General features: G+C 43.9%; 1 protein-coding gene across 1 annotated transcript; it reads right to left on the bottom strand.

The window, feature by feature from the left end:
- Nucleotides 1-5411: 5411 nt before the first annotated feature.
- On the bottom strand, nucleotides 5412-16025 carry LOC120990887 (protein ALP1-like). The gene is made up of 3 exons (XM_040419772.1): nucleotides 15853-16025; nucleotides 7489-7590; nucleotides 5412-6282 (listed from the first exon to the last, which is right to left on the bottom strand). Exons 1-3 carry the CDS (start codon nucleotides 16023-16025, stop codon nucleotides 5412-5414), a joined length of 1146 nt encoding a protein of 381 aa, XP_040275706.1.
- Nucleotides 16026-18832: the final 2807 nt, after the last annotated feature.

Raw genomic sequence — 18832 nt, 5'->3', positions numbered from 1 at the left:
TGTTGTTGATTTACTTCTATGCTTTAGGTTATTGTCCTGTTGCAACACCCATCTTCTGTTGAGCTTCAGCTGGTGGACAGATGGCCTTAAGTTCTCCTGCAAAATGTCTTGATAAACTTGGGAATTCATTTTCCCTTCGATGATAGCAATCCATCCAGGCCCTGACGCAGCAAAGCTGCCCCAAACCATGATACCCCCACCACCATACTTCACAGTTGGGATGAGGTTTTGATGTTGGTGTGCTGTGCCTCTTTTTCTCCACACATAGTGCTGTGTGTTTCTTCCGAACAACTCAACTTTGGTTTCATCTGTCCACAGAATAATTTGCCAGTACTGCTGTGCAACATCCAGGTGCTCTTGTGCAAACTGTAAATGTGCAGCAATGTTTTTTTTTTAGACAGCAGTGGCTTCCTCTGTGGTATCCTCCCATGAAATCCATTCTTGTTTAGTGTTTTATGTATCGTAGATTCGCTAACAGGGATGTTAGCATATGCCACAGACTTTTGTAAGTCTTTAGCTGACACTCTAGGATTCTTCTTCACCTCATTGAGCAGTCTGCGCTGTGCTCTTGCAGACATCTTTACAGGACGGCTACTCCTAGGGAGAGTAGCAGCAGTGCTTAACTTTCTCCATTTATAGACAATTTGTCTTACCGTGGACTGATGAACAGCAAGGCTTTTGAAGATACTTTTATAACCCTTTCCAGCTTTATGAAAGAACACCATACTAATACGGTGTTGGACCCCCTTTTGCCTTCAGAACTGCCTTAATTCTACGTGGCATTGATTCAACAAGGTGCTGATAGCATTCTTTAGAAATGTTGGCCCATATTGATAGGATAGCGTCTTGCAGTTGATGGAGATTTGAGGTATGCACATCCAGGGCACGAAGCTCCCGTTCCACCACATCCCAAAGATGCTCTATTGGGCTGAGATCTGGTGACTGTGGGGGCCATTTTAGTACAGTGAACTCATTGTCATGTTCAAGAAACCAATTTGAAATGATTCGAGCTTTGTGACATGGTGCATTATCCTGCTGGAAGTAGCCATCAGAGGATGGATACATGTTCTCATTCTGTTTACGCCAAATTCGGACTCTACCATTTGAATGTCTCAACAGAAATCGAGACTCATCAGACCAGGCAACATTTTTCCAGTCTTCAACAGTCCAATTTTGGCGAGCTCGTGCAAATTGTAGCCTCTTTTTCCTATTTGTAGTGGAGATGAGTGGTACCCGGTGGGGTCTTCTGCTGTTGTAGCCCATCCACCTCGAGGTTGTGCGTGTTGTGGCTTCACAAATGCTTTGCTACATACCTCGGTTGTAACGAGTGGTTATTTCAGTCAACGTTGCTCTTCTATCAGCTTGAATCAGTCGGCCCATTCTCCTCTGACCTCTAGCATCCACAAGGCATTTTTGCCCACAGGACTGCCGCATACTGGATGTTTTTCCCTTTTCACACCATTCTTTGTAAACCCCAGAAATGGTTGTGCGTGAAAATCCCAGTAACTGAGCAGATTGTGAAATACTCAGACCGGCCCTTCTGGCACCAACAACCATGCCACGCTCAAAATTGCTTAAATCACCTTTCTTTCCCATTCTGACATTCAGTTTGGAGTTCAGGAGATTGTCTTGACCAGGACCAAACCCCTAAATGCATTGAAGCAACTGCCATGTGATTGGTTGACTAGATAATTGCATTAATGAGAAATAGAACAGGTGTTCCTAATAATTCTTTAGGTGAGTGTATATATATAACTGCGGCACTTGTGTAAATAAATTGTACTTCTTTATTTTGTAAATAAACACTGGCCAACGTTTTGGTCTCATCCCAATACCTTGTTCACGGCCTAAGGCAAAATAAAATTGTGGCACATATATAAGCATGATTGTATATATAATTAAATTAATTCCTGAAAATAGAGATATACATCAGAATACATCAATAGGATAAGGTTACAGGGCATGAAAACAAAAATAGAAAAAATCAAACAGTCAAAAATCATATGCAGAGGAGACTTGTGACGTCACACGCACCGGCGCGATGACGTCAGACGCACGGCGGTACACACCGAGCGCTGTATTTCTATTTCCTGGTATTCGGTCTATTCTTACTAAGCCATCCAGCACACCAAACGTCCTCCATACTAAGGTATGCCCCATATGGATTCCTTCATGGCATTTTTTATTCTCCTGTTCTTTCAATGTTAAGTCTGAGTCCAGCAACAGACAGAACTCAATACAAATGTCCTGGAATTCTCAGTGTTCATGCACTGCTAATGTACCCCAGTGACAAGTTACCATCAGTATGTGAATATGGATATATGTACATATACACATAGGTATTATGCATATTTTGCTGAAATTAGGACTAATCTATACTAACCTAGAGACATAACTCTTCCTCTATACCTAACAGGTTCTGACTATATGCAATAGGAATCCTCTGACTCTTGTGTTAGGCTACTTTCACACTAGCGTTCGGAGCGGATCCGTCTGATGTTTCATCAGACGGATCCGCTCCGATAATGCAGACGTTCGCATCCGTTCAGAACGGATCCGTCTGCATTAAAACTTAGAAAATTTTCTAAGTATGAAAGTAGCCTGAGCGGATCCGTTCAGACTTTACATTATAAGTCAATGGGGAACGGATCCGCTTGAAGATTGAGACATATGGTGTCATCTTCAAGCGGATCCGTCCCCATTGACTTACATTGTAAGTCTGGACGGATCCGCTCGCCTCCGCACGGCCAGGCGGACACCCGAACGCGGAGCGGAGGCTGAGCGCTGGCAGGCGGATGCATTCTCAGTGGATCCGCCTCCACTGAGAATGCATTGGGGCCAGACGGATGCGTTCGGGGCCGCTCGTGAGCCCCTTCAAACGGAGCGCACGAGTGGACACCTGAACGCAGGTGTGAAAGTAGCCTTACTCTGCGACTCGTTTTGTATAACGACCTCCCTTAGGTATATGATGTCCCGCCATTTTTGACAACCAATCACCTTGAGTTTCAACAAGTCTCCTCTGCATATGATTTTTGACAGTTGATTTTTTCTATTTTTGTTTTCATGCCCTGTATACCTTATCCTATTGATGTATTATGATGTATATCTCTATTATCCAGGAATTTATATAATTATATATACAATCATGATAATATATGTACCACAATTTTATTTTGCCGTGAACAAGGTCTTGGGATGAGACCGAAATGTTGGCCAGTGTTTATTTACTAAATTTCCTGGATGGATAATAAAGAAGTACAATTTATTTACACGGGTGCCGTGGTTATATATATATATTATATGCTCATTGATCTTACAGCTGAGCACCGGAACATACCAAAGGAGTGCCGTCCAAACAACCTTTTTTTGCATTACAATAACCCATGCATTGTTATTGTCACAAGCAGTGAATTTCTAGTTTTCGATGCCAAGTCTTTTTTTTCTATTGCATTATGGAGTAAGATCATACTTGTGCACCATTTCCGTTGAGGAAGTGTCTTCTATCCCTACCTAAACAGGGTTAAATCCAGGTCAGAACAGCAGGGGTTAATCCAGAGAAATAGTCAGACAATCCAGGTCAGAAATCAGAAACCATTTATAATTGATAATTGCTTTCTCTAGATATTTGCTGAATAACACAAATATTGCTAAGTAATATTTTGTATGTATTGCCATTGAAAGCACCACAAAACAAGATTTTAAAGCTCCCTCAAGTAGTTTTCATAGGACTTAATTCATTGTGAAAATGTGTTCTTTATGAGGTCAGCAAGTAATGAGAAGGACTTCGGTGTTATGGAGAGCTCTTCACGATTCTTGCCTTATCTGGACAAAAATATTCGCACACACAAAAAGCTAACATCATTTTATGATGCAACGTGCAACTAATTGATAACCAAATATGATGAAAATATTTACAATTATTAGATTCATCGGTTATGGTATTATTGATTACAATTTTTCTACTTGCATAAAAAGTTTTTTGAAAAATGTATGAAAACATTAGGTAACACTGCAGTTAGCAGCTAATGATTGTTAAATGTACACAAATGGAGCCAAATAGTTTATACAGTATTACCACAATGTAAGTGATTATATGGATTACCAAATAAAACCATTAGGCTAGGTTCACACTTGAGCTCAACACATGAAAACCAATGCTTCCCTATGGCCCTGGTTCTCACTTGAGCGTTTTACAGCGCGTTCAAACGCGCTGTAAAACGCTCTACGCTCAAAAAAGTTCTTGAGCTTCTTTGGGGCGTTTTGTCGCGCGTTTGCGGCCATAGGATTGCATAGGAACGCCCAAATATGTTCTGTTGCGCGTTTGTGACCAGGAAAAAGCGCGTACTAACGCGCGTTTGGCACATAGCAACAGGCAATAAAAGGCCACACCCTAGTGAGAGGCAAATGTCTAGCCTGACCAAGATGGAGGAAGCAGGCTGTGATAGTGAGACACTGATCAGGCTTGTGCAGGAAAAAAGCTGCCTGTATGACATCCAAGATGCTAAATACAAAAACAGGAGAAGCAGGCAGCAGGCATGGGAGGACATTGGCCGTACCATCTGGCCACAGTGGAAGAGATTATCCAAAACAGGGAAAGAAGGGCAAGGTATTGACATGTGTGTTCTGAGTGTAAAAAGTAACTCCTTGTGTGCACTGGTGTAAAAACTATATGTAATAGTCCAGCCCAGCTCTACCTGCAGCCCTCCAGCTGTGGTCTAACTACAACTCCCAATATGCTGTGCTGTATTTTACTTGCTGTAGCCTGTCCAGGCATGCATGGAGTTGGAGTTTTGCTACAGCTGGAGGGCTGCAGCTTCACCCTCCCTGTTCTAGTATATGGGCAGTCAATGTTTCCCGTCACCCACATTCTGGCACAATGTAGTGGGGCAGTATGCTCAATATGCACTTGTTCCACTGTGTCTCGCCTGATGGCGCTGTTCCAATCTGGAAATGTATTTTAAATTCAAATGTTGGCCTACATTTGTGGTGCGGATTTGTGTTATAAAGTTGATATGGATATTGTCTACGTTGAAACATTATTGTGCTTGTGGGCTATTGCAGCACTGGCACATTATAGGTGATTGTATGTCTACAGTACCAGTATTGGCCACATAAATGGGACCCCTAATTCCGCCCACAATGTTTTCCCTTGTTAATGGTCGAGTATTGGGCACATAAATGGAACCCCTAATTCCGCACACAATGTTTTCCCTTGTTAATGGACGAGTATTGGTGGGCACTATTGGGGCTTCTACAAGGGGCACTATATAGGTGAAAAAACGGCATTGCACAAATTCACTCTTCAAATCTTTTAATTCAGCCATCACAATAAACAAAGAAAATGGAATATTAAAAGATAAAGAAACAATATTTGCAGCTGAAAAAGACAAAATGATATAAATTTATATGGCTTACATTTGCCAAGGTAACTCCCCCTGTGGTGACATGAAATATGCAGTGAAGTGGTCCCGAATGGCGGCACCATGTGTGGTCCCACGAACACCGCTGCGATTCGGACTCTCCATGGAATGGCTCAAAGAATCCTCAAAATTGAAGCCATCCCTTTGTCTGACAAAATTGTGAAGAGCACATGCTGCCTTCACAGCCGAGATGGCGGTCTCCAATTTAAGATGTATGGGTGAGTGCAGAACTCTCCATTTGTTGGATAATATGCCGAATGCACATTTCACCACCCTGCGTGCTCTTGTCAGACGATTATTAAAAACACGTCGCGCAATGGAGAGACCACGGCTGGAGTATGGCCTCATAAGATGCTCACCTAGAGCAAATGCCTCGTCATCAACAAAAACAAATGGCATAGACGGATAAGTGGTGCCAGGCAGTGTGGTGTTCCCGGGAAGGTCAAGGGCATTAGTAATGAGCATTTGACCAAAGTCAGAATGCCCAAAAACAGCAGAGTCAGAGCTGCTGCCATAGGAACCCACATCGATGTAACGGAAACAATAGTTAGCATCACATACCGCAAAAAGAACAACAGAAAAGTATTTTTTATAATTAAAGAACTGACTGCCACTCCTCATTGGCTTCAGAACGCGGATGTGTTTGCCGTCAATTGCTCCTACACAGTTCGGGAAATTGCATGTTTGCTGAAAAGTATCCGCAATTTTCAGCCACTCCTCCTTGTTTGGTTGGGCCATCACAGCAGCATGAAGGACATGCCAAATGGCGATGCAGGTTTCCTTCACGATCACACTGGCTGTGGATTTCCCGATCAGGAAGGTGTAGTGAAGACTGATCAAAGAGTGGCCAGTAGCTAAATAGCTCAAAAAAATGTGAGAAATTAAAGATAAAAATTAATTGATGTATTTTTTTATTTTTTTTTATTATAGTAAACTTACTAAAAACCAAGTGGAAGAGCCTCAAAGATGCCTTCATTCGTCATCGGCGCAAGGAGAGGGAACAGAGGAGCGGAGCTTCGCCAAGTGCACGGTCCAGCTATGTCCATGCGGAGCAAATGGCCTTTCTAATACCATGCACTGAAATGCGTAGGTCGGTCCAGTGCTTACACATGCAGGAGAGGGTGTGGTATGACATGCATTCACTTTCATATCTTGCACATGCTTATGTATATTTTCATGTTCACAGAACCGATAGTAGCTGGTCGCAAAGTCAACAGCAGGAGGAGGAAGAGGAGGAGGTCACCAGGGACAGTGAGGCCTTTGCGTCTACGGGGACACTAAGTCCTCCTCCACCCGATCCCACCCCTCCATTCCAAACCCCCACACAGCCTGCCCCACCTGTCGTGGAAACCGAAAACATTTGGACTCACCGTCCAAAAAGGAGAAGACCAGATCGCCAAGAGGACCGGCTAATTGCATGCCTGGATGCACTTGCCCATCCAGCACCCAAACTCTCTAGTGATGGCCTTTTCTTACTTAGTTTGGAGGAAAGAAATGCAGCAAGTGCCCAGAAGTCGCATAACTGAAGCGAGGGATACCTTAACAAGGGCCCTAGACAGCTTCATTCCACATTATGACATCACACAGCCCAACAATGCACCACAACATCCACCACAACATCCACCAACCACTCACACATACACATCACAAACATACCCACAAACTAACATACCACACCCTCACGACACATGGCACACACAACCACAATCATCATACAGCTATCCCTCCACCAGCATGGGCAACAACACCTCCACCACCACTCAAATGCAACCTGCCCATCAATCAGGCGGACTGAGAGAGGCCATGCGGGATCCAGAGCCACATTTTGCCTTCCCACAATACCAAAACCTTTGAGAAATAACATACAGTGGTTCCGTATAGAAAAATGTGGGTAAACTATGTATGTATGGTATCTATATGCCAAATTTAAAAAGCATACACATCCAATACCCCCCCACAAAAACACTCAAACGTCACAACCACTAGTAGAAAATAACAAAGGCCACACTAATATCCAGTCACCACACAATGCAAATGCTTTATAAGGCCACAATTAGAGTCTACTTACCGCAAAGTAATAATCAGTCTTTCCGCTGGTGGTATACTGTCCCGCATGAAGGTGTCCTGACATTCTAAACGGGTGCCCAACAACCCCAGGAGCTCATCAAAGCTGTTGAAAACGAAAATGGTGAGGGTTAACAATACCAAAAAACTAAAACTGGTACCTTCACAATTGGAACACCACTACTATAAGTATTGTATATGTACAAACCTGGTGATGGACATCCGCGTGTAGGAAAAAAATTTGTCTTCATGGGCCTGGAGGGTCTCGTACAGTGCCCAGAACTGTCCCCTTTCCTGTCGATTGGCAATGACAGGATGGACCCAGAAGCGTCGCCTGCTCTCTCTCCTTCGCCGCAAACGTCTGAGATGGATTGCTGCAATAATTGCTGCAATTGGTCGCCTTCTGGAGAACTCCATGACTGCAAACAATCCACTCTCCCAACACACATGAAATTTCCCACCTGCATTTCTCTCTCATTAGACACCTTTCATATAGACAGGGCTGTATTTTCATTGGACAACACTGCTGTCAATCACACAAACGCGCGTAATACGCGCGTTGACTATGGACAAAAACACGCACAAAAATGCGCATAAAACGCGCGTTAAACGCGCATATCAAATACACTCAAGTGTGAACCCAGCCTAAAGCTTAGACTGCACTGTGACTTTTTGTCGTGCTACAGATTATTTTTAACTATCAAATCAGGGCTGCAGTTCAAAGGAATGCATTCAATTATATGCAATCTCATGGACTGAAGCTGGTTAAAATTAACCAGTAGCACCCCAAAAATAAAAAGTCGCAGTGTAGCCCAGGCCAAACATAGAGACTGTTTATATGAAAAAAAAAATTTTTTAAATAACACAAATAATTTTTTTTTTTAAATAGTTTTAAATTGTAAGTAATTTCTTAATCATGACCCAGTGGAATTGTTTGAACTAAACAAATAAGTGAAAACAGAAGCGATAGGGGAACCATTGTTATGGTCTACCCAAAATACCTTATAATTGGTCTACGTCTGTCAAAAGAGATACTGTAAGTTGTAGGAGTTAATGCAGAATCCTTTCTTTGTGTATAGTGTACAGTGTTACTATCCTTCCTTATCCAGGATTGTAGCAGAATAAATAACTGTTATTAACTTGCCCACTCTCTCATAATAATGAGATGACTCTCCTTATTCTATACCAATCTATACAGCAAAGCTGACAAGTGACCTGAAAAACAGGAAGTGTTGGCACATTGTGACTAGAATTAAGCACATCAAAGCACCTGAAGTGGAATTCGGTCTGAAGTTTAGGAAACCTTCGATTCTAAACGAATCCTAATTTCCTTGTTCTCCGTGGTAACAATTCAGTTTATGTGTTAAAAAACTAAACTAAATGTAGAGGAGACAAGCCTGTGAAGTCACAGCTGTATAAAACTCTCGTCCTGAGCTGTCCCTGCAATTGCCCTGTGAGCTGAGCATAGGGAGAGATGTGGTAAGCATGTGCGTATGACAGTATTGCTGAAAATGATTAATAGAATAGAAGAATATTGGGAAGGGATAGTGCAGAGAGAGTGCAGGGATACTGTAGGGAGACTTATTCTGCATCAGTTTTATTTATTTATTCCTACATTTACATATTCCTACATCAGCCGTAAATGTAATTCAATACCAATAAGATGGAAGCCTTAATTATTCCAGTTTCAGCGAGCCAACCAATACCATCCTGCCTGCACCCTCATCTTTTGCTGGCTTTACCTCTTCCAAATCATCCTTTACAGTCTCCACGTCCTAGAAAAGTCATCAAGATGCAGAGAGAGGAGGAGCTGGATGTTCCTAATGACATATTCTCATCGATATTAGATGATGTGGAAAAGGAGGAAAAGCAGATGGCAGAAGAAGGGCTCCCACCTGTAGGGCAGGAGTGCTCTGGGGTTGGAGAAGTGTGTATGCCAGAGCTGATTAATATTCTGTGTTTACTGCTGTCAACCTGCAGGAGATTACAAGACAGAGCAGCAATAATATGCATATTGTGCCCCCATCTAACCAGCCACACCCCATACCAGCAACAGCCCCTGTTTAAAGGTGCCTCGAAGGAGCCGTGCAGCCATTAACAATGAAGACCAACTATACAGTGCAGTCTTTATTATTAAATGAAAGGCAGCTGCAGGCTAATTGGCATCACGGTTCTTCAACGCAGCATGGCCGCAACCCGCTGCATCTTAAGGCTATCTAATTTATCTATCTTCTATCTACATATACTGAATGTATATACAAGTTATTTTATTATGATGGATTTCCTTTAAAGGCTATGGATACCTTTGACATGGATTTTTACATGTGTTAATATGAATGAAAAAAATGCTGCACAAAGTAATAATGCCAAATAAATAAATAAATTGATCAGTTATGTATAGGGATGAGCAAATGTAATATTTTGAATTGCTTGTGCAGGTTCGTGTTGTGGTATTTACTGAATTGAGTTATGGATTCCGTTACCACGGACCACAACGCAATTCCATGACAGAATGCATAACGGAATGCCTTTAGAAGCATTTTGTTATTCATTTCGTCATAATAGAAGTTTATGGCCTGCATAACAGATCCGTCTGGTTTATGTTATGCAGGAGAGGACTCCAGCAAAACGTAAACCAGACGGATCCGTTATGCAGCCCATAGACTTCTATTATATCGGAATGAATAACGGAATGCATCTAAAGGCATGCCTTCATGCATTCCGTCATGGAATTGAGTTATGTTCCGTGGTAACGGAATCCATAACGCAATTCAGTAAATACCACAACACGAACCCGCACATGAACTTCAAAATATAAAATTCGCTCATCTATAGTTATGTACTTTACCAACAGTTATTGTGTATGTCCACTATAATAATGTCCATGATGGTAATTATGGTTACCAACATTTTTATTGGTAGATCTGCATGGATTGGTGCCTGTGTGGTCAGAAAAAAGTGCTGCTCAATATTGGAGGTATTTTTCTTAGGGTGGGTTCACATCAGCATTATGTATTCCGTTATGGCTTTCCATTATAACATGGCTTTCCATTATAACGGAATCCATAAGTCAGAAGTAAAAACATACGCCTTTAAGAGGCAGTCCGTTTTGATCCTTCATAATACAAGTCTGTGGACAGTATTACGACTCCATTATGCAGGAGTCCAGTCCTGCATAACAGAAACCTGGACGGATCCATTATGCTGTCCATAGACTTGTATTATGACGGAATGCAAAACGGAAGCCTTTAAAAGGCATTCCGTTTTGCTTTCCGTCATAATAGAAGTCTATGGGAATCATAACGGATCTGTCTGTTTCCCGTTATGCAGATCGGAAAAAAAAAGGACTTCTACTATGACAGATCAAAACAGAATGCCCTCTTAAAGGACAGATCAAAACAGAATGCTCTTCCGTTTTGACTTCCGTCTTATGGATTCCGTTATTTTCCATTTTAACTGTTGTGGAAAAATTATTGTTCGCTGTATGGTCGCCATCTATCCTATGGAGATGCGCAGATTCGTTCGCATTCACGTTCGTATCGCGCAGAAACTTTCGCACAATGGTCTGGTCGTCCTGATCTGTAGCTGATTTGTGCCCGGCCTGATATTACTGCAGGATACCAGTGTCATGGCGACCAGTGTCATGGCGTCGGCTGAGGCGGGAGGGATGGGGACCGTCGAACAAAGGTTTCTTCATCCACGAGGATAAGCGCGGCAACGGAAAGGGGCGCGAATAAGTGTGTGAACGCGCGAACATAAGTTCACGCGATCATTCACATCTTCGCCAGCCAATCACTTCATACAATAACCTGTCTCCCTATTGGTCATGATTGTAAGACCGCCTTCCAGCCAATCACTTCATACCATAACCTGTCTCCCTATTGGTCATGATTGTATATTGTTAGCCTGTAATTCACCCGCAGAGTGGAGGTTTGCTCTGGTTTCGGGGGGAATATAGAAACTGTTTTGTTTAGTTTGGTTTTCCTATTGCTGGATATTGTAGATACTATCTTGGCTTCCTTTGTGTGTCAAGCCATGTGGGTTTGTCGGCCATTTTATTTTCCATTGTGTGTGTGAAGACTATGTGGGTTTGGCAGACATCTTGATTAGTTTGGTTGTGCCCTAACTGTTGTATTGTTAAAAACTGTTTTGGAATATATCTCTCTCTACATATCTCTCTCTCTCTCTCTCTCTCTCTCTCTATCTATATCTATCTATATATATATATATATATATCTCTCTCTCTATATACACTCACCTAAAGAATTTTTTAGGAACACCATACTAATACGGTGTTGGACCCCCTTTTGCCTTCAGAACTGCCTTAATTCTACGTGGCATTGATTCAACAAGGTGCTGATAGCATTCTTTAGAAATGTTGGCCCATATTGATAGGATAGCATCTTGCAGTTGATGGAGATTTGAGGTATGCACATCCAGGGCACGAAGCTCCCGTTCCACCACATCCCAAAGATGCTCTATTGGGTTGAGATCTGGTGACTGTGGGGGTCATTTTAGTAAAGTGAACTCATTGTCATGTTCAAGAAACCAATTTGAAATGATTCGAGCTTTGTGACATGGTGCATTATCCTGCTGGAAGTAGCCATCAGAGGATGGATACATGTTCTCATTCTGTTTAAGCCAAATTCGGACTCTACAATTTGAATGTCTCAACATCAGACCAGGCAACATTTTTCCAGTCTTCAACAGTCCAATTTTGGCGAGCTCGTGCAAATTGTAGCCTCTTTTTCCTATTTGTAGTGGAGATGAGTGGTACCCGGTGGGTGTTGTAGCCTATCCGCCTCAAGGTTGTGCGTGTTGTGGCTTCACAAATGCTTTGCTGCATACCCCGGTTGTAACGAGTGGTTATTTCAGTCAACGTTGCTCTTCTATCAGCTTGAATCAGTCGGCCCATTCTCCTCTGACCTCTAGCATCCATAAGGCATTTTTGCCCACAGGACTGACGCATACTGGATGTTTTTCCCTTTTCACACCATTCTTTGTAAACCCTAGAAATGTTTGTGCGTGAAAATCCCAGTAACTGAGCAGATTGTGAAATACTCTGACCGGCCCGTCTGGCACCAACAACCATGCCACGCTCAAAATTGCTTAAATCACCTTTCTTTTCCATTCTGACATTCAGTTTGGAGTTCAGGAGATTGTCTTGACCAGGACCACACCCTTAAATGCATTGAAGCAACTGCCATGTGATTGGTTGACTAGATAATTGCATTAATGAGAAATAGAACAGGTGTTCCTAATAATTCTTTAGGTGAGTATATATCTCTCTATATATCTCTCTCTATATATCTCTCTCTATATATCGCTCTCTATATATCGCTCTCTCTCTATATATATATATATATATATATATATATATATATCTCTCTATATATCTATCTATCCCTCTATATATATCCCTCTATATATCTCTCTATATATATATATATATATATATATATATATATGTATATCTCTCTCTATATATCTCTCTATATCTCTCTCTCTATATATATCTATATATACACTCACCTAAAGAATTATTAGGAACACCTGTTCAATTTCTCATTAATGCAATTATCTAGTCAACCAATCACATGGCAGTGGCTTCAATGCATTTAGGGGGGTGGTCCTGGTCAAGACAATCTCCTGAACTCCAAACTGAATGTCAGAATGGGAAAGAAAGGTGATTTAAGCAATTTTGAGCGTGGCATGGTTGTTGGTGCCAGACGGGCCAGTCTGAGTATTTCACAATCTGCTCAGTTACTGGGATTTTCACGCACAACCATTTCTAGGGTTTACAAAGAATGGTGTGAAAAGGGAAAAACATCCAGTATGCGGCAGTCCTGTGGGCAAAAATGCCTTGTGGATGCTAGAGGTCAGTGGAGAATGGGCCGACTGATTCAAGCTGATAGAAGAGCAACGTTGACTGAAATAACCACTCGTTACAACCGAGGTATGCAGCAAAGCATTTGTGAAGCCACAACACGCACAACCTTGAGGCGGATGGGCTATGTAAAGGGGGAATATTAATCACTAATATTTATGCAAATATCGGTAATTAATATTAATAAATAGGAGGAGCCAACTATTGTTAACTCCGCCTATTTATGCCCTTATATAACAATAACAATATTTTCACTATGCCTTACACTGATCGCTACACTAGCTGCATGCGCCTTACTAACTATCGCCAATAACTACACGTTACACAGATAGATACAAATATAACAGTATTTATTAACAATACACTGCACAATACACTAACAATACAGCACTAATTATACAGTACTCAACTACACTACACGTTCCCAATTCCACCCATAAACTAACTATACGATACACACATTCAATATTAACAGCCCACCCACCTAGTACTATAAACTATCCCTATGGGGTAGACTAAGGTTGACGGTGGTCTTACAAGGGTGTAAGCCGACCTCAAAGCATTAAAGGGTTACTAGGGGTGTATAGGGTTACCAGGGGAGTATAGGGTTACCAGGGGAGTATAGGGTTACCAGGGGAGTATATCAGAGTGGGGTATATAGTAGTGGGGTATATAGTAGTGGGGTATATAGTAGTGGGGTATATAGTGGGGTGGTATATAGTAGGGAGGTATATAGTGAGTGGTGAGAGTGGTAGGGGGTATATAGGGAGAGAGAGTAGTGGGGTATATGGCAGGGGGGGTCCGGAGGGTATATAGATATAGAGTATGGGGGGTATATAGTGATACTTAGGATTAATGCTCGTTGTCCAGGGGTCGCTCGTTCGTCTAAGGGGGATCTCCTTCAGCGGCGGGGGGGCGGCACGGCTCTTCTACCCCAGTGCTGGGTCCGTGGGATATTTATATCCCACGGCCCGCACTGCCGCACCGCCCACAGGGTGGCGCGCGCGCACACCACCATTGGAGACACGTGGGCCGGCGCAGTGAGATGATGTCACTGCACCGGCCCGTGCGTCTCCTGAACGAGCGTCCGCAGGTGGAACCCGTTGCAACACTGGTTTCAGGGCGGATGCCCTTGGGTTGACTTGAGCACACACCAGGCACTGTTGGGTAACCTCCTCTACTGAATGGGACATCCCTGGCCAGTATAATTTGTCTCTCAGGAGAGGCAAGAGTTTATTCCGGCCAAGGTGTCCAAACAGTTGGTGGTTCAATCGCGTCAGTTCTGCTTGCAGATGTTGCGGGACCACCGGAAGAGGAAGTTTCTGAGTACCGGTATCGTAACACAAGATCCCTTGTTGTACAGACCAGGGGTGTTGAGGTGATTTGATGTGTGTCATTAGAAGAGGATCCTTAGATTGTTCCTCTTCAAATGACACCGGGCCGTCACTCAGATGGGTACGTGCTGCAATCCGGTGAGTTGGTAGCGGCCCCATGCCCGGTTCCCGGAGGGTACCAGACACTGCCGCTAGTTTAGCCAACTCGTCTGCCTTGTTGTTTCCCATTATCAAAGGTTCATCGCCTTTTTGATGTGCCGGGATTTTGATAATGGCTGCTTCCGTCATATGTGCCATGCCCCACTCCCACAGCTCTTTCAGGACCGACACATGAGCCAGAGGTTTGTTTTGGCTGTCTACAAAGCCTCTCTTCTTCCATATGTCAAGATGCAGGGTGAGGGAGCAAACTACATATGAGCTGTCGCTGTATATAGTTCGTTTCCCTGGGGGCTGAAGAAGCAGAGCTTCTTTGACCGCCTCTAGCTCTGCACGCTGTGCTGACATGTGACTCGGTAGCCTGACAAGACTCTGGGTACCAGTGGTCTCATCCAGTACAGCAAAACCCGTGACATATTCTCCTTCCAAATAGAATCGAGAGCCATCAACAAAGATGACTCTGTCATCTGAACATCTGTCGGTTCTGAACATCTGTGGAGAGTCGTCCAGTTCGGGTTGGCCACAGTCATGTTCGGTTCCAGTCAGGTTTAGCAACTGAGACAGAACATACTTGGCCTTATGGTCCACCTGCAGATTCCGGCCACTGAGATCCATGATCCATCTCCCGAATCTCTGTTGGGAGACTCCAGGGAGAGTATCACGGAGCAAGAGGGCTAAAGGAGAATGTGGAGTCTGCAAGGTGAGGGGTCGGAAGCCTACAATATGCTCGGTAGTCTTGACGGCATAGTGTATGGCTGCCAATTGTTTGGCACATTCATCGAACCCTCGTTCGACGGGTGAAAGTAGCCTGGAGAAATATCCCAGCGGTCGGGCCTCATACCCTACTTTCTGAAGAAGGACCGCTGCGATAGACTACATCCCTGCATGCGCCTGTATGGCCATTTCCCCATCTGGATGTGGAGTAGCCAACACAGGTGCAGAGGATAGGTCCCTTTTCAAAATTGAAAAGGCCTCTTCCTGTGTCTCGGACCAGCCTTTGATTGAGGGTTCTTCCCCTCTAAGGAGCTCATAGAGAGGTTTTGCTTTGGCAGCAAAGTCCTCTATGAATTCCCTCATAAAGTTGGCCACCCCCAGGAATTTTCTCAAATCCTGAAGAGTGCCGGGTCTGGGTAACTTCACCATGGCTTCCACACGGGCAGTCATGATTCCTTTGGTTCCAAAGGAAATTTGGACCCCAAGGAAGGTTACCTTTGCTTTGGCCAAATTTGCCTTATGGGGACTCAGCTTGAGTCCTGACTTTGTCAGGAGTCCCAGCAGCTCTTTCAACAGAACCAAATGTTCCTCTATGGTTTCTGTATGCAAGAGCAGGTCATCCACGTATTGTAGAAGGCATTCCGGTCGTGAGAACACACTCAGTACGGCCGCCAATGCCTGATGAAAATACGTGGGGCTGCTGTGTAACCCCTGAGGCAGTACAGCAAACATGTACTGTTTGTCCCCCACCGTAAAGGCAAATTTGTACCGGCATGACTCCGTGAGTTCGATGGAGAAGAACCCGTTAGCAACATCTAGAGTCGAGAATACGCGGCTTTTGCCGCTTATTCTGGCCATGATGTCGGGAGTCTGGGCCACCACTGGAGCTGACATTGGGGTGTATTTATTGAGGATCCGGAGGTCTATGGTGAGCCTCCATGCACTAGTGTCCTTTTTCTTGACTGGCCAGAGGGCATTGTTGCATTTTGAATTACCCTCAATAACCACACCCCTAGTCTTCAACTCCTGGACCGTGTCCATAATTGAATGGGTGGCTTCTGGTGGAAATCGGTATTGGCGTTGAGGTGGAGGGTCAGGACCCTGAATGTCCACCTGAACTCCAATCAGTCTGCCACAGTCATTTTTGCTCTGGGCCCACAGTTCGGGATGCTCGTACACAATAGGCTCCAGGTCTAGATTATGTGAGACCTCAGGCCACTTGTGTTCGAGCATGTCAGTAGAATTTTCTACTGCTTGCAAAGGTGGTCCCAGACAATGGCGTTGGATAACAAACACCTTAGCTCGTCTGGGACCCTTCCACACAATGCAATTTGCCAGATCCAGGATCCACCCATTTTGTGTCATTACATCGGTTCCGATAATGTTGTCAGAACCGGGGTAATACCACATGGGGATCCTAAGGGTCATGTAACTGGTGATCTGGACGATTACTTCCTCTATTCTGTGGGCCTTCACTCCCCCTTGTTGGTGATCAAATACGATCACCACACACTGAGGGCTGTTGGGATGTAAATCATGTTTGACATTGGTAATGGAGATTTCCGCACCAGTGTCAAGCATGATTTCAGTGTCCTGATTCTTTATTTTGGCTTTTATGTGGGGTCTCCCTGAAGAATCCAGTATGATAGGACATACTGGCGCCAGATCTTTAGGGATCCCTGATCTTCAGTCAATTTCCACCAGACTCCCCGTAGGTACCTGTGAGGTACATACTGCCACTTGTGGGTTCTTGCTATGGAACCTTGGTGTGGATTCCGGGGATTCCACACCCGTTACCGAACGTGCTGGAACGTTCGCCACAGACACACGTTTTGGTGTCTGGACCTGTGAATGTCCCAGATTTCTCTCAACATATTCCCCCACTGATTTGGCATAATTAGGTTTCATCTTGAAACCGTTATTATTGCCTGTTCTCTCAGAATTAGTCCGGTTATTACGTGACCATTGTGGACAATTCCTCTTTATGTGCCCATATTGCAAACATAGGAAGCATCGAATGCCTCCCATCCTTTCCAATGGCGGGGCTGTGGGGCGAATAGCCGAGTTACCTTTTGTGTGCTGTACCCGTTCATCCTGAGATGAATCGTGTACCGGCGCACGCTCCGTCACTTTGACGGATTTCTTATTGAGCAGTGTATCCTGTCTGCACTGCTCAATAATCATAGCAGCATCCGTGAGGGATGGCTCCCTAGCTGCACTCAACCGGATTGCAGTGTCAAGGTATGGGAATTTTTCCACAAACATACGTATCATACCCTGTGGAATTCCGATACCGTGATCTTTTGTAACCCTTCTGTGCATTGCTTCAAACCGACTACACATAGACAGAGGTTCGTCATGTATAGTGGGTTTGAACTTGGACAGGATATCCGGAGTGACGTCCCAATGGCCCGTTGCCAGTCTCATGAGTATGGAGAGACGTTCCTCCTTGTCATAAAACTGTCCATTCATGGGTTGCGTCCTCCCCGTTACCTCATACCTTTGGTTTAGGTGTGTAGGTAACCATAACTTGAATAACTCCATGCGATATTCGTGTGCCACTGAATACTTGTTACAGTGACCCTCGAAGATATCACATGAAGTAAACGGATCTACACTGGGATCATATTTTGGGATCTCCTTGCAGATCCGTAACAGGAAGTTTATCCTTTCCATACTGGAATGGTTAGGATAAAAATCTTCCTGTCTTTCCGGACGCGTTGGCGGATTGGAAGTGGTAAATGGCCAACCACTTTCCTCTCTCCAATCGTTGCCCTGTTCCTGGGATCGGTTGCTACTATTCTCCCTGGGTGTGTGGGTGAAATGTATCGTCCGTTCCACCCGTCCCCTAGTGTCTACTGTATCGGATGTTTGATCCGTGGAAGATCTTGGCGCTGTTGCCGCTATCTCCCCCTGTGCCATTTCCGAAACACAAACCTGTTTCGTGGGCACCATACTGTTAGCACCAGGCCGTGACAGATTTGAGATGACCTGCTGCAAATCCGCAATGGTTTGCGTTTTTGCAGCCAGGTCCTCTCGAAGTTGAACAATCATGTTATCCATAGATACCGTATTGTTCCTGAACTGGTTTATCTCAGTGTACAGTCTGAGCAGTTCCTTATCCATGTCAGAGTAGAAACTCTCCTTGTCCGAGAGTCTAGACTCTAACACGCAAATCTCCCTGCCCCTCTCGACCGTACACTGGGATTTCTCTTGTAGTTGTGTTTGTAATGTGTGTAACTGTTTAATGTTCTCAA

Source organism: Bufo bufo, chromosome 2 (assembly GCF_905171765.1).
Source record: "Bufo bufo chromosome 2, aBufBuf1.1, whole genome shotgun sequence".
Lineage (NCBI taxonomy): Eukaryota > Metazoa > Chordata > Amphibia > Anura > Bufonidae > Bufo > Bufo bufo.
The sequence above is the reverse complement of the archived record's forward strand: the minus strand, read 5'-3'. Positions and strand labels throughout refer to the sequence as shown.